The 26,580-nt window shown below is 37.7% G+C and overlaps 1 protein-coding gene across 4 annotated transcripts in view; it reads right to left on the bottom strand.

Annotated features, from left to right (window-relative positions):
* LOC101022090 (coiled-coil domain-containing protein 152) overlaps positions 1-25,761 on the bottom strand; it is a 53,025-nt gene extending 27,264 nt beyond the window's left edge. Inside the window, exons 1-5 of one of the 4 annotated variants that reach the window (XM_009208344.4) lie at positions 22,673-22,713; positions 22,256-22,352; positions 20,360-20,448; positions 17,035-17,140; positions 3,300-3,368 (exon numbers count right to left, since the gene is read on the bottom strand). In XM_009208344.4, coding sequence (XP_009206608.1) covers positions 3,300-3,368; positions 17,035-17,140; positions 20,360-20,448; positions 22,256-22,334 — 343 coding nt within the window. In that variant the 5' untranslated portion in view covers positions 22,335-22,352; positions 22,673-22,713. Of the gene's footprint in view, positions 1-3,299; positions 3,369-17,034; positions 17,141-20,359; positions 20,449-22,255; positions 22,650-22,672; positions 22,753-25,545 lie in introns of those variants that run through there. The other 3 variants (XM_009208345.4, XM_003899627.5, XM_021939341.2) reach the window with 3 other exon arrangements.
* Between the last annotated feature and the right edge of the window lie 819 nt (positions 25,762-26,580).

Below are 26,580 nucleotides of genomic sequence, written 5' to 3'. Positions count from 1 at the left end.
ATTGGGAAAGTGAACTCAATGAATCATCATTTATTTGCAAGAGGCATCATACAATATTCATTTTTAAGAATGGCTATTTTATTTTTTTATTGTTTGAGACAGAGTCTCGTTCTGTGGCCAGGCTGGAGTGCAGTGGCGTGATCTCGGCTCACTGCAATTTCCAACTCCTTGGTTCAAGTGATTCTCCTGCCTTAGCCTCTTGAGTAGCTGGGATTACAGGCAAGCCCACCATACCCAGCTAATTTTTGTATTTTTTTTAGTAAAGGTGAGGTTTCACCATGTTGGCTGGGATATGGATTATAGGCGTGAGCCACAGCGCCCGGCCAAGAATGGCTGTTTTAAAACTTGTACCTGCCTTGTACCGGATCTCAAAGAGAAAGTTTTCTGTTTTCTCCCATTCTTTATGATGTTAGCTGTGAGCTTTTCATTTATGGCCTTTATTGTGTTAAGGCAAGATCCTTCCATGCCTATTATCTTCTCTATCTATACCTATTTTGTGAGAGTTTTAATTCATCAGTGGATGTTGAATTTTGTCAAATGTTTTTTCTGTATCTATTGAGGTGTTCGTGTGTTTTTTTCTACTCATTTTGATAATAAATAGAAATCACATGGTGTATCACATTGATTGATCTGTGTATACAGAACCATACTTGCATCCCAGGGATAAATCCCACTTGGTTAGGATATATGATCTTTTCAATGGGCTGTTGAATTTTATCTGATAGTATTTTATTGAGGATTTTTGAGTCTGTGTTTATCAGGGATATTGGGATGTAATTTTCTTTCCTTGCAGTGTCTTTGTCTGATTTTGGTGTCAGGGTGATGCTGGCCTCATAGATGAATTTGGAAGTGTTCCCTTTGCTTTTATTGTTTGAAAGAGTTTAAGAAAAATTGGTATTACTTTTTCTCTGAGTGTTTAATGGAATTCCCCATGAAGCCACCTCATCCTGGGCTTCTTTTGGTGGGAGATTTTTGATTATTTACTCAATCTCCTTATTTGTTGTTGGTGTGTTCTGACTATTTCTGACTCAGTTTTGGCAGGTTGTATGTTCCTAGGTATTTGACTATTTTTCCTAGGTTATCCAGTTTGTTGGCATATAGTTGCTCTTAATAATCCCTTATTATCCTCCTTACGCCCCCCTAAGACAACAGTTGTATCGTTTTCTCTTTCATTTCTGCTTTTATTTACTGACATCTTTCTTTTTTTTTCAGTGTAGCCAAGGGTTTGTCAATTTTATTTTTTCAAAAAAACAAACTCTTAGTTTTGTTAAATTTTCTGTTTTTTTAATCTTCTATTTGATTGTTTTCTCCTATAATCTTCATTATTTCTTTCCTTTGATTACCTTTGGGCTTAATTTGTTGTTGTTGTTTTTTTTTTCCTAGTTCCTCGAGGTGTAAAGATAGATTACTTATTGGATATATATATTTTTCCTTTTAAATTTAGGCTTTACAGCCATAAACTTCCCCATTAAAATGTCTTTTGCTGTATCCTATAGGTTTTGGTATGTTGTGTTTTCATTTGTCTCAGATATTTTAAAATTCCTTTGGTTGATTCTTTGACTCAATGATTGTTCAGGAGTGTGTTTAGTATTTTTGCCACTTCTTTTCAACATATTTGCTGGAAATCCTAGACAGAGCAATTAGGAAAGAGAAAGACATAAAGGGCATCCAAATCAGAAGAGAAGAAAATTATCTATATTCTCAGATGACATGACTATATACTTAGAAAACCTATTAGAACTAATAAACAGATTCAGTAAAGTTGCACTACACAAAATCAACATACAAAAATCGGTCACATTTCTATATACAAATTACAAAATATCTGGAAAGGAAATTAAGAAACAATCTTATTAACAATGTCAATAAAAATACTTAAGAATTAACCAAAGAAGGTGAGATTCTTGTACACTGAAAGTAATAAAACATTGATGAAGGAAATGAAAGAAGACACAGATAAATAGATAAGAAGAATTAATATTGTTAAAATTGTTAAAATATTGTTAAAATGTCCATACTATCTAAAATGATCTGCATATTTAATGCAATCACTATCAAAATGCCAATGACATTCTTTACAGAAGTAGACAAAACAATCTTAAAATTCATATGGAATCACAAAAGACCTCAAATAGCCCAAGAAATCTTGAGTAAAAAGAACAAACCTGGAGCCATTGCACTACCTAATTTCAAAATATATTATGGAGCTACAATAATCAGAACAGTAGCACTGTTTAAAAAAAAAAAACAGACATGTAGATTATGGAACAGAACAGAGAACCCAGCTGGGTGTGGTATTTTAGTCACAAGGAAGGGAAAAGTTGTTTTGAGCCCTGGCATTGAAATAGGAGCACGAGTGCCCTTTTTTTTTTTTTTTTTTTTGAGACGGAGTCTCGCTCTGTCGCCCAGGCTGGAGTGCAGTGGTCGGATCTCGGCTCACTGCAAGCTCCGCCTCCCGGGTTCACGCCATTCTCCTGCCTCAGCCTCCCGAGTAGCTGGGACTACAGGCGCCCGCCACCTCGCCCGGCTAGTTTTTTGTATTTTTTAGTAGAGACGGGGTTTCAACGAGTGCCCTTTTTTAACACTCCAAATTACAGGAATCACATATAAGATCAATATTTTATCTCACATATATAAGGTGCTTGTTTTAAAATAAAAGCAGAGGTCTAAGATGAGAAATGCTTATTTGATGTGAGTTTTATGTGGAAGGGGCCTTTAAGGCAATTTAGTTTAATCTCTGATATAGTAGAGAAAAATCTCACAGCCATCACAGCTGAGTCAGAACAGCACAAAATACTTGGTTGGTCTGTTTTGTGGATGGTAGGCCTGTTTGATTAAAATGTTTGTTAAAAATAAGGTAAGCTGAATGTGTTGACTTCACTTGCACAAATACAGTCTTAGTCTATGACAAAAAAATTAAATGGTAAATTATCACTGTGGTTTAAATAAAAAATTATGGTTTAACTAGTAATACCCACTCTTCAAAACTGAACACAAGGTTATTAAAGACCAACAATGCTACTGAGAATAAATCTATTTCTAAACTTTTTAAGGTAATAATTATATGACCTATACAAAACATCCCTTTATGTCACTATCAGATAGAACATGTCTGAATTGTTCCGTTCAGCATAACATTTCTTATTTCATAATCATCTAGGAAAATATTTTTAAGTAGTAAGATGTCCACTTTTAGCTGATAAATTGAAACTTATTATCAACAATGTAAAAGCTTCCCATTTTTAAAAGTGCTCAAATAAACAAAGCTTTTTTAGATTTTACTTTTTTTTCTAACTTACCTTTCAAATTCTGTTGACATTCAATGGTCTGTTGTAGCCCTTTAATTATATTATGAAGAGTAGCACATTCTAAAACATAAAAGATAAATTTATTTTAAAATCCTTTGCTTTCATTTTGGAATTATTTTCAGTTGAAATTATTAAAATAATATTTAAGCCAGGCAATGGTGATGTGTGCCTTGTAGTCCTATAGACTCAATGGGCTGAGGCAGGAGGATCACTTGAACCCAAGAGTTCAAGGCTGCAGGGGGCTATGCTCACGCCATTGCACTCCAGCCTGGGTGACAGAGCAAGACTGTGTCTCTAAAAATAATACTAATAATATTTAATTTGAAATTATAAGATCTTAATAAAGCAGCCAAGCACCTTAAAGAAAATTATATAAAGGAAAAACACATTTTTTTTTTTTGAGACAAAGTCTTGCCCTGTCGTCCAGGCTGAAGTGCAGTGGCATGATGTTGGCTCACTGCAACCTCCGCCTCCCAGGTTCAAGTGATTCTCCTGCCTCAGCCTCCTGAGCAGCTGGGATTACAGGCACGCGTCATCATGCCTGGCTACTTTTTGTATTTTTGTAGAGACGGGGTTTCACCATGTTTGCCATGCCAGTCTCGAACTCCTGACCTCAAGTAATCCACCTGCCTCAGGTGATCCACCCCCCTCGGCCTCCTAAAGTGCTGGGACTACAGGTATGAGCCTTTACTTTTAACTCACTCATTAAGCCAAATGAATTTCAAAACTTGGTAATGACTTTCCTAAAGCACAGAATAGTATGGATCCTACCATGTGCCTAAGCAATCTCTGCCCTAAGTAGTAAGGCATAATTGCATATGTCTGGGGAACTATAAGAAGAATGTCCATGCAAATCTTCCATGAAAGAACATCCTAAGGAAAGGGAGTCAAATTATATTGTTTTGGTATAAGACAATGTGTGGTACAATTGTGTGGTATAAGAGAATGCTTTTCTTACTCTGTCTTCCAGTCTGTCCTCTTAGTACTTATGCTTGAGTCTTAGAGCAAGAGATTAGCAATAAAAGGAGTAAAAACTCAATAAGTAGTGTTCCAAGGCTTCAACAACTTTGTTGCCAATGGCTGCTGACATAATAGAAGACAGATGTTTCCTTGCAAATATTAGAGCCTTGACATGCACATACAAGCCTTGACTATTGGTTACCAACAGCAACAGCCAAGATGGACAGCAACAGTAGTGGTAATTTCTATTACTTTAGAAGTCCACTTGGCTATTAGGGCTACAACAGCAGAGACTATTTTTTGTTTTGCTTACCATTGCTTCCTACTGTTTAGAACACTTGTGGTCCATAGCAGGCAATCCACAAATATTTGTTCAGTGATAATTGGGTTGACAGGTAATATCACAGTAAGTTGAAGCAGATAAGGGGTAAGTAGAGAATCTCTGTTATGAAAATAATATATATTTTGTCGATTGAATGAACCAATACTGTGAAGGGAGAATTCAAAATTTTTCACCTTTTTTTTTTTTTTTTTTTTGAGACGGAGTCTCGCTCTGTCGCCCAGGCTGGAGTGCAGTGGCCGGATCTCAGCTCACTGCAAGCTCCGCCTCCCGGGCTTATGCCATTCTCCTGCCTCAGCCTCCCGAGTAGCTGGGACTACAGGCGCCCGCCACCTCGCCCGGCTAGTTTTTTGTATTTTTTAGTGGAGACGGGGTTTCACCATGTTAGCCCATGTTAGGATGGTCTCGATCTCCTGACCTCGCGATCCGCCCGTCTCGGCCTCCCAAAGTGCTGGGATTACAGGCTTGAGCCACCGCGCCCGGCCCTCACCTTTTAATTAGAGATTCTGCACTCAGTCTCATGTACTTTTTCAACTATGCTGACAGAAATGAAAGTATTTTGCAGAAGTTTAAAGCTTTGTGATGATACAAGGTTTTGCTATTGTGGCTCTTCACTCCTCCCTGCTCTCCCTACCATCCCTACCATCCCCACCATCCCCACCATCTACTCTCAAAGTTCCCATCATCATCCATTTTCTCTATCTTGCTATTTCCCAGTAAGAGAATAATGGTTAAATTACATTTGACAGAAATTAGCTGAGAATCTGCTTCATGAGTGTCACTGTGCTAGCTGCTAGAATTCAAATATTAAAGAGGCATAGACAGACTCTGCCATCACTTGTCTTTGTGCCTTTTAGAGTAATGAATCCAGTGATTCATAGAATATAGTAGCTGAAGATACCTCAGTAATCTGTAAATTGAAAACAGAACTCTGCAACTGAATGTTTCAAAAATATGTATTTTCAAAACTTGAACACAAGGGGGCGCGCTCACCACATTTTTCTACAATGGAACCTAGATAAATTATTTTCTTATTTTTTTTCTTTTTGTTTTTTTGACTTAAAAAAAATCATTATTATACTTTAAGTTCTAGGGTACATGTGCACAACGTGCAGGTTTGTTACATATGCATACATGTGCCATGTTGGTGTGCTGCACCCATTAACTCGTCATTTACATTCAGTATATCTCCTAATGCTATACCTCCCCCTCCCCTCTCCTCACAATAGGCCCCGGTGTATGATGTTCCCCTTCCTGTGTCCAAGTGATCTCATTGTTCAGTTCCCACCTATGAGTGAGAATATGTGGTGTTTGGTTTTCTGTTCTTGCAATAGTTTGTTGAGAATGATGGTTTCCAGCTGCATCCATGTCCCTACAAAGGACACGAACTCATCCTTTTTTATGGCTGCACAGTATTCCATGGTGTATATGTGCCACATTTTCTTAATCCAGTCTGTCACTGATGGAAATTTGGGTTGATTCCAAGTCTTTGCTATTGTGAATAGTGCTGCAATAAACATATGTGTGCATGTGTCATTATAGCAGCTTGATTTATAATCCTTTGGGTGTATACCCAGTAATGGGATGGCTGGGTCAAATGGTATTTCTAGTTCTACATCCTTGAGGAATCGCCACATTGTTTTCCACAATGGTTGACCTAGTTTACAGTCCCACCAACAGTGTAAAAGTGTTCCCTGTCTCCGATCCCTTCCAGCACCCGTCAAAGCTCTCGGATTTTTAATGATCGCCATTCTAACTGGTGTGAGATGGTATTCATTGTGGTTTTGACGCAGCATTTCTCTGATGGCCAGTGGATGATACATTTTTCATGTGTCTGTTGGCTGTATAAATGTCTCTTTGGAGGAAGCGTCTGTTCATATCCTTGCCCATTCTTTGATGGGGTTGTTTGTTTTTTTTCTTGTACATTTGCTTGAGTTCTTTGTAGAATTCTGGATATTAGCCCTTGTCAGATGAGTAGATTGCAACAATTTTCTCCCATTCGTATAGGTTGCCTGTTCAATTTGATGGTAGTTTTTAAGGTGCAGAAACTCTTTAGTTTAATGAGAGATCCCATTTCACTTTGGCTTTACTGCTACTGCTAAGCTTTGTGTTTTAGACATGAAGTCCTGCTCACGCTTCATGTCCTGAATGGTATTGCCTAGGTTTCTAGGGTTTTGTTGTTTTAGGGTCTAAATATTTAAGTCCTTAATCCATCTTGAATTAATTTTCATATATGAGTAAGGAAAGGATCCAGTTTCAGCTTTCTACTCTTATGGCTAGCCAATTTTCCCAGCACCATTTATTAAATAGGGAATCCTTTCCCCATTTCTTGTTTTTGTCATGTTTGTCGAAGATCAGATGGCTGTACATGTGTGGTATTATTTCTGAGGGCTCTGTTCTGTTCCATTGGTCTATATATCTGTTTTAGTGCCAGTACCATGCTGTTTTGGTTACTGTAGCCTTGTAGTATAGTTTGAAGTCAGGTAGCGTGATGCCTCCAGCTTTGTTCTTTTGATTTAGGATTGTCTTGGCAATGCAGGCTCTTTTTTGGTTCCATATGAACTTTAAAGTAGTTTTCTCCAATTCTGTGAAGAAAGTCATTGGTAGCTTCATGGGGGATGGCATTGAATCTATAAATTACCTTCGGCAGTTTGGCCATTTTCACGGTATTGATTCTTCCTATTCATGAGCATGGTATGTTCTTTCATTTGTTTGTGTCCTCTTTTATTTCGTTGAGCAGTGGTTTGTAGTTCTCCTTGAAGAGGTCCTTTACGCTCCTTGTAAGTTGGATTCCTAGGTATTTTATTCTCTTTGAAGCTATTGTGAATGGGAGTTCATTCATGATTTGGCTCTCTGTTTGTCTGTTACTGGTGTATAATAATGCTTGTGAGTTTTGCACATTGATTTTGTATCCTGAGACTTTGCTGAAGTTGCTTATCAGCTTAAGGAGATTTTGGGCTGAGATGATGGAGTTTTGTAAATATACAATCATGTCATCCGCAAACAGGGACAATTTGACTTCTTGTTTTCCTAACTGAATACCCTTTATTTCTTTCTCTTACCTGATTGCCCTAGCCAGAACTTCCAACCCTGTGTTGAATAGGAGTGGTGAGAGAGGGCATCCCTGTCTTGTGCCAGTTTCCAAAGGGAATGCTTCCAGTTTTTGCCCATTCAGTATGATATTGGCTGTGGGTTTGTCATAAATAGTTCTTATTATTTTGAGATACGTTCCATTAATACCGAATTTATTGAGAGTTTTTAGCTTGAAGGGCTGTTGAATTTTGTTGAAGGCCTTTTCTGCATCTATTGAGATAATCATGTGGTTTTTGTCTTTAGTTCTGTTTATATGCTGGATTACGTTTATTGATTTGTGTATATTGAATCAGCCTTGCATCCCAGGGATGAAGCCCACTTGATCATGGTGGATAAGCTTTTTGATGTGCTGCTGGATTCGGTTTGCCAATATTTTATTGAGGACTTTTGAATCAATGTTCATCAGGGATATTGGTCTAAAATTCTCTTTTATTGTTGTGTCTCTGCCAGGCTTTAGTATCAGGATGATGTTGGCTTCATAAAATGAGTTAGGGAGGATTCCCTCATTTTCTATTGATTGGAATAGTTTCAGAAGGAATGGTACCAGCTCCTCCTTGTACCTCTGGTAGAATTCGGCTGTGAATCCATCTGGTCCTGGACGTTTTTTGATTGGTAGGCTATTAATTATTGCCTCAATTTCAGAGCCTGCTATTGGTCTATTCAGGGATTCAACTTCTTCCTGGTTTAGTCTTGGAAGAGTGTAAGTGTCCAGGAAATTATCCATTTCTTCTAGGTTTTCTAGTTTATTTGTGTAGAGGTGTTTATAGTATTCTCTGATGGTAGTTTGTATTTCTGTGGGGTCGGTGGTGATATCCCCTTTATCATTTTTTATTGCATCTATTTGATTCTTCTCGCTTGTCTTCTTTTTTTTTTTTTTTTTTTTGAGACGGAGTCTCGCGCTGTGTCACCCAGGCTGGAGTGCAGTGGCGCGATCTCGGCTCACTGCAAGCTCCGCCTCCCAGGTTCAGGCCATTCTCCTGCCTCAGCCTCCGAGTAGCTGGGACGACAGGCGCCCGCCACCACGCCCGGCTAGTTTTTCATATTTTTAGTAGAGACGGGGTTTCACCATGTTAGCCAGGATGGTCTCGATCTCCTGACCTCGTGATCCGCCCGCCTCGGCCTCCCAAAGTGCTGGGATTACAGGCTTGAGCCACCGCGCCCGGCCTTGTCTTCTTTATTAGTCTTGCTAATGGTCTATCAATTTTGTTGATCTTTTCAAAAAACCAGCTCCTGGATTCATTGATTTTTTGGAGGGTTTTTTTGTGTCTCTATCTCCTTCAGTTCCGCTCTGCTCTGAGTTATTTCTTGCCTTCTGCTAGCTTTTGAATGTGCTTGCTCTTGCTTATCTAGTTCTTTTAATTGTGATGTTAGGGTATCAATTTTAGATCTTTCCTGCTTTCCCTTGTGGGTATTAAGTGCTACAAATTTCCCTCTACACACTGCTTTAAATGTGTCCCAGAGAGTCTGGTATGTTGTATCTTTGTTCTCATTGGTTTCAAAGAACATCTTTATTTCTGCCTTCGTTTTGTTATGTACCCAGTAGTCATTCAGGAACGGGTTGTTCAGTTTCCATGTAGTTGAGTGGTTTTGATCGAGTTTCTTAGTCCTGAGTTCTAGTTTGATTGCGCCGTGGTCTCAGAGACAGTTTGTTATAATTTCTGTTCTTTTGCATTTGCTGGGGAGTGCTTTACTTCCAACTATGTGGTCAGTTTTGGAATAAGTGCGATGTAGTGCTGAGAAGAATGTATATTCTGTTGATTTGGGGTGGAGAGTTCTGTAGATGTCTATTAGGTCCACTTGGTGCAGAGTTGAGTTCAATTCCTGGATATCCTTGTTAACTTTCTGTCTTGTTGATCTGTCTAATGTTGACAGTGAGGTGTTAAAGTCTCCCATTATTATTGTAGGGGAGTCTGAGCCTATGTGTATCTCTGCATGTGAGATGGGTCTCCTGAATACAGCAAACTGATGAGTCTTGACTCTTGATCCAATCTGCCAGTCTGTGTCTTTTAATTGGACCATTTAGTCCATTTACATTTAAGGTTAAGATTGTTATGTGTGAACTTGATCCTGTGATTATCATATTAGCTGGTTATTTTGCTCGTTAGTTGATTCAGTTTCTTCCTAGCATTGATGGTCTTTACATTTTGGCATGTTTTTGCAATGGCTGGTACTGGTTGTTCCTTTCCATGTTTAGTGCTTCCTTCAGGATCTCTTGTAGGGCAGGCCTGGTGGTGACAAAATCTCTAAGCATTTGCTTGTCTGTAAAGGATTTTATTTCTCCTTCACTTATGAAACTTAGTTTGGCTGGATATGAAATTCTGGGTTGACAATTCTTTTCTTTAAGAATGTTGACTATTGGCCCCCACTCTCTTCTGGCTTGGAGAGTTTCTGCCAAGAGATCTGCTGTTAGTCTGATGGGCTTCCCTTTGTGGGTAACCTGACGTTTCTCTCTGGCTGCCCTTAACATTTTTTCCTTCACTTCAACTTTGGTGAATCTGACAATTATGTGTCTTGGAGTTGCTCTTCTCGAGGAGTATCTTTGTGGCATTCTCTGTATTTTCTGAATTTGAATGTTGGTCTGCCTTACTAGGTTGGGGAAGTTCTCCTGGATGATATCCTGCAGAGTATTTTCCACCTTGGTTCCATTTTCCCCCTCACTTTCAGGCACACCAATCAGATGTAGATTTGGTCTTTTCACATAATCCCATATTTCTTGGAGGCTTTGTTCATTTCCTTTTACTGTACACTTCTCTTCTTGCTTCATTTCATTCATTTGATCTTCAATCACTGATACTCTTTCTTCCAGTTGATTGAGTCGGTTACTGAAGCTTGTGCATTTGTCACGTAGTTCTCGTGTCATGGTTTTCATCTCCATCAGTTCTTTTATGGTCTTCTCTGCATTGATTATTCTAGTTATCCATTCATCCCTTCTTTTTTTCAAGGTTTTTAGTTTCTTTGTGCTGGTTACGTAGTTCCTTCTTTAGCTCTGAGAAGTTTGATCGACTGAAGCCTTCTTCTCTCAACTTGTCAAAGTCATTCTCCATCCAGCTTTGTTCCATTGCTGGCAATGAGCTGCATTCCTTTGGAGGGGAGATGTGCTCTAATTTTTTGAATTTCCAGCTTTTCTGCACTGCTTTTTCCCCATCTTTGTGGTTTTATCTGCCTTTGGTCTTTGATGATGGTGACGTACTGATGGCGTTTTGATGTGGGTTTCCTTTCTGTTTGTTAGTTTTCCTTCTAACAGTCAGGACCCTCAGCTGCAGGTCTATTGGAGTTTGCTTGAGGTCCACTCCAGACCCTGTTTGCCTGGGTATCAGCAGTGGAGGCTGCAGAAGACAGAATATTGCTGAACAGCGAGTGTTGCTGTCTGATTCTTGCTCTGGAAGCTTTGTCTCAGAGGTGTACCCAGCCATGTGAGGTGTGAGGTGTCAGTCTGCACCTAGTAGGGGATGTCTCCCAGTTAGGCTACTCAGGGGTCAGGGACTCACTTGAGCAGGCAGTCTGTCCATTCCCAGATCTCAAGCTCCGTGCTGAGAAAACCACTGCTCTCTTCAAAGCTATCAGACAGGGACATTTACTTCTGCAGAGGTTTCTGCTGCTTTTTGTTTAGCTATGCCCTGTCCCCAGAGGTGGAGTCTACAGAGGCAGGCAGGCCTTTTTGAGCTGCAGTGGGCTCCACCCAATTCGAGATTCCCATCGGCTTTGTTTAACTACTTAAGCCTCAGCAATGGCGGGTGCCCCTCCCCCAGCCTCGCTGCCGCCTTGCAGTTAGATCTTAGTCTGCTGTGCTAGCAATGTGGGAGGCTCCATGGACGTGGGACCCTCTGGGCCAGGTGTGGGATATAATCTCCTGGTGTGCCATTTGCTAAGATCCTTGGTAAAGCGCAGTATTAGGGTGGGAGTTACCCAATTTTCCAGGTATTGTGTGTCTCAGTTTCCCTTGGCTAGGAAAAGGAATTCCCTTCCCCCTTGCACTTCCCAGGTGAGGTGATGCCTCACCCTGCTTCAGCTCTTGCTGGTTGGGCTGCACCTGCTGACCAGCACTGACTGTTCGACATGCCCCAGTGAGATGAATCTGGTACCTCAGTTGAAAATGCAGAAATCACCTGTCTTCTGTGTCACTCATGCTGGGAGCTGGAGGCTGGAGCTGTTCCTATTTGGCCATCTTGGGTGCCGCGGGCTGAACCTAGATAAATTCTTCAAGACAATATCATTCACTAATTTTGAATAATGGCTTTTGATTCTCTTTGCAAAATTTAATCCACACTGTTGTTTTGTTGTTGTTGTTGTTGGACTTTACTATGTAATTTGAAAATGCTGGTCTATTAAATTCTTACTAAAAACCAGAGGTCAGAATATTAAGCTATTTCTTATACTATATAATTTAGTAAATCAATAATCATTTTGAGCTCAGATATGGGCTCTAAGATTATGAGCCCATAATATTATAATATTCATCAATATGAATATTAATATGTATTTCATACAATAGTTGCAAATATTAAAAGCAATTATACATGTAAAGAGTTTTCTGTAGTACTTAGTTCTCAATACTAATATTATTACTATCTTTAACTGGCAAAGAAATTCTTTATCTGACTGGCATCAAATGTAGAAAATAAAATGTCCATATATCATTCTTTGTTGTTGAATAAATTTGATCATGTGTAGTTTGCCCTTCCTTCCTAAGTGAATTATCACACACTTGGCTCCATACGTTGTCATTCTTATTCGTTCTTTTATATTTGCTAAGTACTATCCAGCTGAAACGACATTAGATTTAGAATAAATAAAATCGTATTTCTTAAAAATAATGTTCGTGGTTACATAGCAGGTGTATATATTTATGGGGTACATGAGATGTTTTGATAAAGGTATGCAATGTGAAATAAGCACATCATGGGGAATGGAGTATCTAGCCCTTCAAACATTTATCAACTGAGTGATAAACAATCTGGTTACACTCTTTAAGTTACTTTAAAATGTACAATTATTATTGACTATAGTCACCTTATTGTGCTAACGAATAGTAGGTCTTATTCATTCTTTCTATTTTTTTGTACTCATTAACCATCCCCACCTCCCTTGCAGCCCCCCACTACCCTTCCCAGCCTCTGGTAACCATCCTTCTACTCTCTATGTCCATGAGTTTAATTGTTTTGACTTTTAGATCCCATAAATGAGAACATATGATGTTTGTCTTTCTGTGCCTGGCTTATTTCACTTAACATAATGATCTCCAGTTCTATCTATGTTGTTGCAAATGGCAGGATCTCATTCTTTTTTATGGTTGAATAATACTCCATAGTTTGTAAGTGCCACATTTTCTTTCTTCATTCATCTGTTGATGGACACTTAGGTTTCTTCCAAATCTTGGCTATTGTAATCAGTGCTGCAACAAAGAGTGCAGATCTCTCTTTGACATACTGATTTCCTTTCTTTTGTGTATATACCCAGCAGTGGAATTGCTGGTTCCTATGGTAGCGCTATTTTTAGTTTTTCAAAGAGCCTCCAGGCTATTCTTTATAGTGATTGTACTAATTTACCTTCCCATCAACAGTATACAAGGGTTCCCTTTTCTCCACATCCTCACCAGCATTTGTTATTGCCTGTCTTTTGTATACAAGCCATTGTAACTGGGATGAGATGAGATTTCATTATAGTTTTGATTTGCATTTCTCTGATGATCAATGATGTTGAGCACCTTTTCATATGCCTGTTTACCATTTGTATGTCTTCTTCTGAGAAATATCTATTCAAATCTTTTGCCCATTTTTGGATTGGATTATTATATATATTTTTTCCTATAGGGGTGTTTGAGCTCCTTACATATTCTAGTTCTTAATCACTTGTCAGAGGGGTAGTTTGCAAATATTTTTTCCCATTCCGTGGGTTGTCTCTTCACTTTGTTGGTTGTATCCTGTGCTGTGCAGAAGCTTTTAAACTTGATGTGATCCCATTTGTCCATGTTTGCTTTGGTTGCTTGTGCTTGTGGGGTATTGCTCAAGAAATCTTGGCCCAGACCAATGTCCTGGAGGTTTTCCCTGAAGTCTTCCTGTAACAGTTTCATAGCTTGAGGTCTTAGATTTAAGTTTTTAATCCATTTTGATTTTATTTTTGCATATGGTGAGAGACAGTAATCTAGTTTCATTCCTCTGCATATGAATATCCAGTTTTCCTAGCACCAGCTATTGAAGACTGTCTTTTCCCCAGTGTATGTTCTTGGCACCTTTTTCAAAAATGAGCTCACTATAGATGTATGGATTTGTTCATGGGTTCTCTATTCTATTACATTGGTCTATGTGTCTGTTTTTATGCCAGTATCATACTGTTTTGCTTACTGTAGCTCTGTAGTATAATTTGAAGTCAGGTAATATGATTCCTCCAGTTTTTTTTTCATTTTCTTAGGACAGCTTTGGCTATTCCGGGTCTTTTGTGGTTCAATACAAATTTTCAGATCATTTTTTCTGTTCCTTTGAAGAATGTCACTGGTATTTTGATAGGCATTGCATTGAATCTGTAGATTCCTTTGAATAGTATGGGCATTTTAACAATATTGATTCTTCCAATCCAAGAACATGGAATATTTTTCCATTTTTTGGTGTCCTTTTCAATTTCTTTAATCAGTGTCTTACAGTTTTCATTATAGAGATCTTTCACTTGTTGGTTAATTCCTAGGTATGCAATTTTATTTGTAGCTATTGTAAATGGGATTACTTTTTAAATTTCTATTTTAGGTTGTTCACTGTTGGCATATAAAAATGTTACAGAGTTTTGTATGTTGATTTTGTATTCTGCAACTCTACTGAAGTTGTTTATGCTAATAGTTTTCCTGTTGAGTCTTTAGATTTTCCAAATATAAGTCCATATCATCTGCATACAAGAATAATTTGACTTCTTCCTTTCCAATTTGGATGCCCTTTATATCTTTCTCTTGTCTGATTGCTCTAGCTAGGACTTCCAGTACTATGTTGAATAACAGTGTGACAGTGGATGAAATTCTTGTCATGTTCCAGATCTTAGAGGAAAGGATTTCAGTTTTTCCCCATTCAGTATGGTACTAGCTTTGGGTCTGTCATATATTGCTTTTATTATGTTGAGTTATGTTTCTTCTCTCCCAGTTTTTTGAGGGTTTTTATCATGAAGGAATGTTGAATTTTATCAAATCCTTTTTCAGCATCATTTGAAATGGTCATATAATTTTTAGCCTTCATTCTGTTGATGATGTAACACATTGATTGATTTGCATATGTTGAACCATCCTTGCATCCAAGGGATGAATCCCACTTGGTCATGATGAAAGATCTTTCTAATGTATTGTTGAATTTGGTTTGCTAGCACTTTGAGGATTTTTACATCAGTATTCATCAGAGATATTGGCCTGTAGTTATTATTATTATTTTTTATGTGTCTTTGTCCGATTTTGGTATCAGGGTAATACTGGCCTTTTAGAATGAGTGTGGAAGTATTCTCTCCTCCTCCTTTATTTTTAGGAACAGTTAGAGTAGGATTGGTATTATTTCTTCTTTAAATGTTTGAATATACAAGCAATTATCCTGCCTCAGTCTCCTGAGTAGCTGGTATTACAGGTGCCTACCACCATGCCTGGCTAATTTTTGTATTTTCAGTAGAGATGAGGTTTCACCATCTTGGCCAGTCTGGTCTTGAACTCCTGACCTCATGATCCACCCCCCTCAGCCTCCAAAAGTGCTGGGATTACAGGTGTGAGCCACCCTGTCTGGCTGAAATTTAGTTAATAATAGTGGATCAATTGGCACATCTGCTATAACAAATGTATCATACTAATGCAAGATATTAATAATAGGGAAGTGGTGGGGTGAGAGAGTATACGGAAATTCTCTGTAATTTCACTCAATTTTTTTCTGTCAACTTAAAACAAAACTGTTCCAAAAATTTATTAATTTTTTAGAATCAAAAGTACAAATCCTTTCTTTTATTGTTTCCATATGCTGTGTCATACACTTAGAAAGGCATTCTCCATTATAAAAATAAAAACCCTACATTTCTCTTCTAGTTTTCTGTGGTTTCATTTTTTTAACTTTGAATAAACTTTACTTTTTAGGGCTGTATCTTCAAACCTTGGCTGTGATAATTTCTCAGAGTTTCCTTAGTTTTGATGACTCTGACAGTTTTGCAAATACTGATCAGGTATTTTGTAATGTCTCTCTATGAGAGTTTTTCTGATATTTATCTCATGATTAGACTAGGGTTATGGGTTTTGGGAAGAAGACCACAGAAGTGCCATCTTTATCATATCATATCAAGAGTGTATACTATCAATATGATATAACTATTTATGTTGACCTTAATCATGTAACTGAGGTAGTATTTGTCAGGCTTCTCCACTTTGTAGTTACTTTTCCCCTACCCTCACCCTTTTCATACTGTGTCTTCACTATAGTAAAGAAACTGACTATACTGAGCCCACGATTAATGAGTGTGGAGCCATGCTCTTCCTCCTTGAGGGCAAAATATCTACAAAAGTCATTTGCAATTCTTTTGCACAGAAGATGTGTCTCTTCTTCCCCAATTGCTTATTTATTAAATCATTTATTTATATCAGTAAGGATTCATGGATGTTTATTTTACACTTTGGGCTAGCTCAGGTTGTTCCAGCACTGGTTCTTTCAGTTGGCTTTTATCTCCCTTTTAACATACTCCCATCACTGTGGGGTGCTTTTTGTTTGTTTATTCCTTTTTGAGGACTTTCTTACTTTCTGCCCTTATAAGATACTTGAAGCTTATTGTGCATCTTTCCTGCCCCAGTGTTATAATCAGCCATGTCTCAAAAAAATCTTGGTTCCTTTTATTAGAGAATGGTGTAAGGAACCAAGATCTGGGAACCAGAAATGCTCAATGTCAGTGGGGAATTATTGCCTCTAGGCCCTCTCAGTTGACAGAGCAAATCAATATATGTGTACAACTTCCCTTTTAACACACATTTTTGACACATTTGACATTTATTTTGATGTAATTATAAGGTATAAATTCAATTTAATTATTTTCTCCATGGTTTTTATAGGCCTGTATTGAGACTTCAATTGGACATTTCTTTTGACCTCAGAAAATTGAGCGGCCTCAGAAAGATTATTTAACTTGTCTCATTCTATGTTTCTTCATTGGTGAGGCAGAGTAATAATACCCATCTTACATGTCTTTCAGGGCTATAATAAGGATATAAATGAGATGATAGTCTGGAAAGCTCTATGTGGACTTAAAATACTTTACAAATATATGGTGTAATATCAATCACTGTTGTACTGAAAAACACTTTCATTAGAATTAGCATTCCTCAGGCAGCAAATAACTAACCTTCTTTAATTGAGACCTCCTTTGCTTGCATTACTTTTAATAGACAGTTTGTCTTTTCCAACTGAATATCCAGTATATTGTTCTTTCCATTGGTTTCTATCATTTTCTGTAGAAGAAATAGAATACTTATTATTAACAAATCAATGCTGCTAGTTTAATTTTTTATTAAGTATATACAGACTAATGAAAATACAAACCACTTAATATTTGAAAGTCTAATAAAAAATACATATACAGTCATGTACTGCATAAAGATATTTTGATCAAGAACAGACTGCATATATAATAGTGGTGTTGCCCTCTACAAGTGTACCAATTTTATCTTTTATACCATATTTTTACTGTATCTTTTCTATGTTTAGATATACAAATACTTACCATTATGTTATAATTGCCTCCAATAGTCATTACAGTAACATGCTGTCCAGGTTTGTAGCCTAGGAGCAATAGGCTATACCATAAAGCCTAGGTGTGTAGTAGGCTACACCATTTAGGTTTGTGTAAATATATTCCATAACATTCACACAATGACCAAATTGCCTAATAATGCATTTTTCGGAACATATCCTTGTCATTGAGCAATGTATGACTGTATTTTAAATAAGCCCACTTCCCAATTTATTTTTAAATGAAAAGGTAACATGGTAGAATATTAAAACAGACTAGCAGTTATAAATGAAAAGTAAAAATATGATCTAACTTGAACCATTTTCTTTCTAACTATTCAACTCTCAGTCCCATGGTTAACAATTCCTTATATATGTTTCCAAAATATTTTATGACTGTATAGCTATAGAAAGAAATCATATTATATTCTGTTCTGTGCCTTGGATGTTCCGCTTAGTACTATTATCTGGGAGATGATGTCATGTAAACCCACATAGATCTACCTCATTGTTTGTTTTTGCTTTTGTTTTTGAGACGAAGTCTCACACTGTCGTCCAGGCTGGAGTACAGTGGGGCAATCTTGGCTCACTGCAACCTCCGCCTCCTGGGCTCTAGCAATTCTCCTGTCTCAGCCTTCTGAGTAGCTGGGATTACAGGTGCACACCACCACACTCAGCTTATTTTTTGTATTTTAGTAGAGACAGGGTTTCACCATGTTGCCTTGGCTGGTCTCAAAATCCTGAGCTCAGGCAATCTACCTGCCTCGGCCTACCAAAGTGCTGGGATTACAGGCGTGAACCACCGCACCCGGCCTACCTCATTCTTTTTAACAGCTACATTGAGTTTCATTTTTGAATATGCTGTAATTTATTTAACCAGTCTCTTACTGAGAGAGAGAGAGAAAGAGAGAGAGAGGCCATATTCTACTTTTTGTAATGAATAAACATTCTTGACCATATCTCTTGGGTGTTTTTTTGAATAGTATAAGCCTCCATATGCTCTTCAAACAGCTTCAAGAATCAACTCATGAACAGTCTTATGTCATCTGTATCTCTATCCACTTCCCTAGTCTCACCACTTTTGAACTGATCTCAAAGCAACTCTCTGACATTATGTTATTTCATCTGTTAATGTTACCATCCATATGTATCTCCAAGAGATGACTGTTTCAAAATATGGCCACAATACCATCATCACTTCAAAAATGAACAATTATTTCTTATTTAAAGTGTTTAAGAATATGACAGATATTTCCAAATTAATTTCCAAAATCATTGCACTAACTCCTTTCCCACCAAAAATGCTTATTCCTTTCTCTTTTATCTCTTGTTATATTAGGAATCACTCAGTTAAGAACACTTAACTTCACTGTTTAAAAAAAGTTCATGTTACTTCAAAATACCCACGATCATAAAAATTCTTTCATTATGACATTTGTGTGTGTGTGTGTGTGTGTGCGCGCGCTGAGGAAAAGAAGGAATAGAAAAGAATTATAAGAAAAGAAGAGAAAATAGAAGTAGTCTCCCTCCCACTCTTGCTTCACAAAGTCACTCCCCAATTCTTTCATTTAACCATCTACATTTTTCAACAGCTGTTGAAGGCAGAGGGGGGAGGATAAACCCAATATACACTTGTGGGTTTGGTCTACCATTTGTCCAGAGTTGGGGAGAGAGACTTTAAATGGCTTTGCTTTTAGGCAAAAGAGAAGGAAAATGGAACAGATAGAATAGGAAATACTAAAAAATGAGTAGTTATAATAACAGATTGAAATATGCATTTACTTCAATGTTTACTAAAACCATTCCTGAATTTACGGACAATGTAGGCTTTCTTTTTCTTTTCTTTTTTTTTGAGACGGAGTCTCGCTCTGTCGCCCAGACCGGAGTACAGTGGCGCGATCTTGGCTCACTGCAAGCTCCGCCTTCCGGGTTCACGCCCTTTTCTTGCCTCAGCCTCCCAAATAGCTGGGAATAGAGAAGCCCGCCACCATGCCTGGCTAACTTTTTGTATTTTTAGTAGAGACAGGGTTTCACCATGGTAGCCAGGATGGCCTCGATCTGACCTCGTGATTCGCCCGCCTCGGCCTCCCAACGTGCTGGGATTACAGGCGTAAGCCACCACGCCTGGCCTGGACAATGTAGGCTTTCAAGTATAGCAATTCCCTTTTATCCATGGAGGGATATGTTCCGTGACCTCCAGTGGATGCCTGAAACCACAGATAGTACTGAACTCTATATATACTATATTTTTGCCTCTACATATCTAACTATGATAAAGTTTAATTTATAAATTAGGCACAGTAAGAGGTTAATAACAATAACTAATAATAAAATAGAACAATATACTGTAGTAAACGTTACATAAATGTGGTCTCTCTCTCTCTGAAATTATCTCATTGTACTGTACTCACGCTTCTGATAACCAAGGTGGCTACCAAGGGACTAATAGACTAGTGGTCTATATAACATGGATACACTGGTCAAAAGGATGAATCACATCCTGGGCAGGACTGAGAGAGACAATGGAAGATTTCATCGTGCTACTCAGAATGGTGCAGAATTTAAAATTTATGAATTGTTTATTTTGGGAATTTCCCATTTAATATTTTTGGACCACTGTTGACCTCAGGTGGTTGAAACTGTAGAAAGCAAAACCTCAGATAAGGGGACTACTATATGCATTTTCTGTTTAACTTTGGCAAAAGTACATAAATTATTTGTTCCCCTGTCCTAGGGACATTTTGATGTATTAGTATAAATGAGTCAAAGCCAGATATATTTTAAACATGGATTTTTAAAGTCAGAGAGAAGAGCATAGCAAAATATATTATTATCTTGATCATTTTTTGGTACATTTTTCTTTCTTCCCAACTTCTATCCTTGGCAAAATCTGTTCCATGTATCCCTATATACTACAATTGTTTTCTATCTTTACATACCTTTTCTATCTGTGAGAAGTCATTAATAAGTTTGTCAAGATTCACACTGCTAATCTTTTTCATACATCCTTCACTGCTTTGGTCCATGTCTGAAAGTAGTAAACAGTAGATAGTGTTAAATAAATAAATAAGATCTAAAGCACCACAATAGTGTTCATAGCTCAAATACTAATATTTCTATATTCAACTCATAGGGCATCTACTTGGGCTCCATTGCACTCAGAGAATTTTTGTTATAACCAATATTAACAGTGGTCAAATGCATTGTCTTTTCCACTCCTTACCACCCACACCCCAGTTGACTTATTTAGATTTGTTTCCTTAATGCATTAAAACCTAATGCAATATTAAATCTGAGGCATGACTTTTAACTGTAATTATTCTTAAATTAAGATGTTAAAAATACTTATTTAACTATCATGTCACAAATATTTTCAGCTGTTATGCTTATTTCTTATATTTTGTTTGGTAAACTGGTAAATAAAGGACACATGGAAATTAATATGTTCAAAGCAATCTCTCTGCATTTCTATTGTCTTGTAGTTTTGTATAAGGGATTAACCTTTGGGGATAGCCAGCTAACTGCTGAAGAATGAGAGTTTCAGTTTTAGTCCTATGAAACCAATCATAAGAAATTCTTCAGAATCACAGAATGTAAATGCTAGTTACTTTGCAAAAGTCAGTTTATCTGTTCTGACTGGATGAGTTTACATCTTCAGACGTAATGTAAACAAGTATGAGACACTTGTCTTTAGATTTTTCTCTAGCAAAGAAGAAAGCGAAAATACAAGTTTGAAATTTAGGGATGTTAGGTTGAGGAAAAAACATGAACCCAGGTATGGTGTGTGAAAGTGGTAACTAGTCTAAAGTAAAATGTAAGTAAAATTCTTGATGTAGTTACTCAAAGCAATTTGGGGGCATATTATTGTTTAAAAGGAAGTTAACCTAAACAGACATTGCTTGACAATATGTTACTTCATCAAGATATCTCATTTTCTTCTTTTGAAATATTATTTTGCGTTAGCAATTATTAATGGTTTTTAAATTTCAGAGAATTTTAGCTGCATATTTTGTTTCTTGAATCATCTCAAATTATTATCTTATATATGATATATGCAAGTACAACTATATATAAAATCCCTTAAATAGTTAAAACTTGATCCTTACAGCAGAAAAATATTTGTAATAGCCTCCCATGATAAAATAATTAAAAATAATTAAAAATAATTGCTATTTGATAGTACTGTTATTTTTTAATAGTGCTATATGGTAATCTGAAGTAGTTAATGGAAGCTCTCTCCATCCCCAACTTTTTTTTTGGTACCTAACCTTTTAAATATAAAAGGTGTTACTAGGGTTTTGTCTCAAAATCTGGCTCTTGAAATAAATACATTTAAATTTGAGCTTGATTTTCTCTCAACTTCTTCCCCCAAATAAGACCCTGTTATTTCCTTATAAAACCATCACTAATATTCCATTTGCTATCATTGCATGATAGCCCTTTTGCCATACTGGCAGAGCCAGGCAATTCATTTCTAGGTATCTTAATTGTCTGCTCTTCTGATTTTCTAGGTCAAGATCCTTTCAGTGAATATAGTCTTGCCCTGTGAAATTCGGTGACAAGCTGGTGATTCAGTGCTTGTAAAATTCCTTAGTAAGCAGGATAGACTGATTTGTGACCTTCAAGGCTCAGTTTCAGCCGTCCCCACAGGCAAGTGACAGTCCCATTTCCTTCTTTGTCCTCTTGCCTGCTGGCTTCAACCATCCCCACAGGACAGTGACAGTTCCATTTCCTTTTGGGTCCTCCTGTCTGCTGGCTTGAGTCCCACAGCTCCTCCTCTCCCCTACCCCACACGGTTGGTCCTTTGCCGCTCGCCCGCCCCACGCTCTGCTCACCTCTTCTTCCCTCCTCGCCTCCCCTCAAGAATTCACTCTCAGTCCTGAAGGCTGGGTCCCCTGGCTCCCTCCGCGGCATCCTAGTGTCCTTAGGGACCTAGCAGAAATAAAGGATGGGGCCGAGCACCCGCGGATGTGAGAGAAGTGCCTGAGACAAAAACCTGTATGGACCCAGAGCGCTGTAAGGAGATACGAAGAAAAGTATCTCTATGGAAAAAGCGGGAGTTTCGAACTGCTTTCTAGCGTCCTTAGCGGCCTAGCAAAAATAAAGGATGGAGGCCGAGGACCCGCGGATGTGACGGAAGTGTATGAAAAGAAAAGCCTGTATGGACCCAGAGCACTGTAAGGAAATACGAAGAAAAGCATCTCTATGGAGAAAGCGGGAATTTCGAACCGTCAATAGAGTTCGGAGTGTACCTGCCGTTGCTCCCAGTTTCTCACAGTCTCCCTTGCCGCTGCCTCTGGGGCCTGATACAACCCTGAATGTCGTCCCCTCCTCCGGAAGCCGGATCCCCCAACAATGGGCCCGCCTTTCTATGGGCCTGCCCTGTGCACTATGCCAGAGCTCCTACCACCAGCAGTTCTTACCAGCTTGGCCCAGCTCCCCTCAGCATCTGCGACTGCTTAGGTATTTTCATGTGGTTTCCAGAACACAAATCAACACCGGATCAATAATTGTTTCCCCAACCAAAGAATAAATCACAGTGGGTGTTTTGAGTGAGTCAGCGCCACTGAATAAATAATTATCCATATCTATTTTTGTAACTTATAAAATTGACTTTTAAAATTCCAGAGCCAGTTAATAGATACGATTTCCCATCTACAGAGTTCTATCTTGGTAGCTTAATGCTAAGGGCGTGGGCTCTTGCGTGGATTCAAACTCCAACTCTTCTCTTTTTCCGTGGGTGATAGTGGATAAGTTCTTAATTTTATGCACCTAAGCATCTTCATCTGTATAAGAGATTAATTATAATGCCTGCCTCCGCCGGGCGCTGTGGCTCACGCCTGTAATTCCAGCACTTTGGGAAGCCGAGGGGTGTGGATCACCTGAGGTCAGGAGTTGGAGACCAGCCTGGCCAACATGGTGAAACCCCGTCTCTACTAAAAATACAAAAAGTAGCCGGGCGTGGTGGCGGGTTCCTGTAGTCTCAACTACTTGGAAGGCTGAGGCAGGAGAATTGCTGGAACCCGGGAGGTGGAGGTTGCAGTGAGCCATTAAATGAAGTGATGCATTTATAAGGTGCTTAATGGAGATCCTTGCTTAAAGTAAGCGTTCAGAAATCTTAATTATTAGAATTTTTAAATGTTGTTCAGTAATAGTGTGAATGTGAATCCACTGCCAACTTTGCCTCATCTGCTTTTGTTTTCTGAGTGGGAGATGGGAGGTTTATTTTAGTTAATGTGATTTTTTGATAGACTCCAAAATTCGGCAAGTGAAAAAATATGAACAGTAATAAGATAACCCATACTTCACTAGTTGAAAGGTAGTATGGCATAATGGCAAGAAAATTAAAGTGGAAAATAGGAGGGTGTAGTCTTCACTCGGCTGCTCAGGTAAACTTTCCTTAACATTAGTAGCAACACATAGAAATATCGAAAAAGACCCACTGAATTGCGGGTTCTACCCAATTAGCAAATATAAAATGTTCCATGTGATTCATGTCATAATAACTTTTGAAACAAGCCCATTTAAGACCATAAATGCTAAAATTCTACATTCTCCATGAGTCATTCACTGATCGTATCAATCACCTGTGACCTACCTTTCCTTACTCTATGGAACATGCTAGCCTTCTGTGGCATTTGTTAAGACTGAATTGATGTATTACCTCTTTTGTTGTATTTATTATTGGCTCCTTGGGGGAAGAAACTCTATTTCTATATATATATATACACACACACACACACATATACACACACACACACGCATGTAGGTATGTACATATTAAGTTCCACCTAGGCCCATCCTTGGCAAATTTCAAGAGTCCTTTGAAAATATGTGGTGACTAGAATGTGTAAGGTGGAGAGGGAGCTCCCTAGATCCTCTGCCTCATCTGTACTTCCAAATCTTCTGGATGTCCAACATTTGAAATACAGAGGCTTTGACTATCTAATGATTTTGGGATGTAGAGACTAAGAAAGTTGGAATATAATACACACACACACACACACACACGTACATATGTATATGTATATATTTCTCCATAGAGCCTACCATAGAGAAAATAGAAATGAACCAACACATCAGGAATAAATCAGAAAAGTTTAGCTTAATTTTTCTAGTTTAGAAAGGGTCGCAAGTTTAGCTTCCAGTTTATAGATGTTAGCATTTTTTTCAAAGAATTCTAGTAGGTTTAAAGTATGTCTTTCAATGAGAAACTAAACGAAGTTGTCATGATTTCATCTTTAAAAAGTGAATGCCTTTCACGGTTGTATTCACAGTCTTATTCATCAGTTATCATCCAACTGAGAAACAGAATTCATCAAATATTTGCTCAGAAAATATTCATTTTTGCTTACTACTTGGATGTGGGATCATTCATACACCACATATCAGCAAATGCAATTTACTCATGTAGTAAACTTGCACATGTACCCCCCCAAGCCCAAAATAAAAGTTGGGAAAAAAGAAAACATTTATTTTCTGATTGATCAAGGATTTATTGAATATATATTTTAAAACTGCCTGGAAAACCAAAAGAGAGAAACAAATTACATTATTTTGTCATACTAACAAAGAAAGTAACACTGGAATCCATTTAAAATACCCTGATTTGGAAGAGAAACACACGTGTACCTAGGCAGCTGAAAAAAAATCAGAAGCTACTGGTTTATGTACATAAGGATCTCAAAATGAGTGATACATTGATTTTTTAAGGCTGAAAACAGTTTCACTCATTAATTCATTCTGAAATATTTAAGTATTTACAAAACAGCAGCTGCTACAAGTCTAGGCACTAAGGAGAGCAAAGACAAATAAAAGACTCTCCTTTTGCCTTGGAGCTTACAGTCTCAAAGGAGAAACTAGCAGAGGATTGAAATCTAGTATATGTTAGTGGCAATATTGCTCTGGCATTGGAATCTCACTTGATTATTTTAGTTATTATCACCAGCAAGAAAATATTATAGTGTTGAACAAGAAAATATTATAACAAGAAAACAAGACAATATTACAACAAGAAAATATTATGGTGTTGCTGCCATATCACAGCAAATGTTTATAAGTGGTTTGGCTAATCTACTGAGTCCTTTGTTCCAGCCCTATTATTTAACTCTCTCAATATTCTTACCTCTGTTTAGGCCATGTTTTTTGTCTGTTGAATCAAATTCACCAACTGCTAAAATTTCAGGTCACTTTCATTTCCAGGAATATTTATTTAAAAATGCTACATAAAGGAAAAAACCTACACAAGGTGAAATATAAATTAGAAATTGAAGAGCAGTAGAGAATATAAAAGAGAAATACATTGGTCTATAAAGTTTTTATATTTCTGCCACAAATTTAGCTTTGAATTTCCTGATGGTTGGAATAAAAAAGGATACAGGCTTAACTACTTAGTTTATTTATTTATTTTTGTAAAAGAGGAGAAAACATACAAGTTTCTCAGGAGGAACCATGTTCCCTAACTTCTTAATTTTTCACATTAAGATTCATATAGGAGGCACTGGATAATTTAATAGGCAATTTCCTCAACATTAGCCTGAGAGTAAAGGTGGAAATAAGTTTTTTAAGACACTTTCAAAGTATCTCTACGAAAAAGGCTAGATTGGATCACAAATGGCAATCATAATGAATCATGATCTAGGCCCCTGCTTTTCGAAGTGTGGTCTCTGCACCAGCAACATGGGCATCGTCTGCGGGCTTGTAAAAATGCGGAGTCTCAGACTCTCTATCCCATCACTACTAAATCAGAGTCTGCATTTTAACAACATTACCAGGTGATTCATGTGCATATAAATGTTTGAGAAGCATTGATCTTTTACGTACAAAGCTTTTAGAGTTTTCTATTTCTTTCCTTTGCCTTTTTAAGATTATCTGTAATTACACATTTATTTATTCAAGAAATACTTGTTGAGCACCAACTATGTCCTGAGGTCTACGAGAAAACTAGGAATAAACAAAACAGATGTGGCCTCTGACCTTAGAGGACTTATAGTTTAAAAGGGAAATAGGTAATACATGAGTAAATTACCTATACATAAAATTATAATAAACGCAAAGAAACACAAATCTATGATATCGATTTTAAAAGTGAGTGGGAAGTGCTTTAGATATAGTGATTGAGGACAGTCTCTGAGTAGATAAGATAAAAGTGAGACCTGAA

This window comes from Papio anubis, unplaced genomic scaffold, assembly GCF_008728515.1.
Source record: "Papio anubis isolate 15944 unplaced genomic scaffold, Panubis1.0 scaffold238, whole genome shotgun sequence".
Classification (NCBI taxonomy): domain Eukaryota; kingdom Metazoa; phylum Chordata; class Mammalia; order Primates; family Cercopithecidae; genus Papio; species Papio anubis.
Note: the sequence above shows the minus strand (reverse complement) of the source record. Positions and strands in the feature narration are given on the sequence as shown.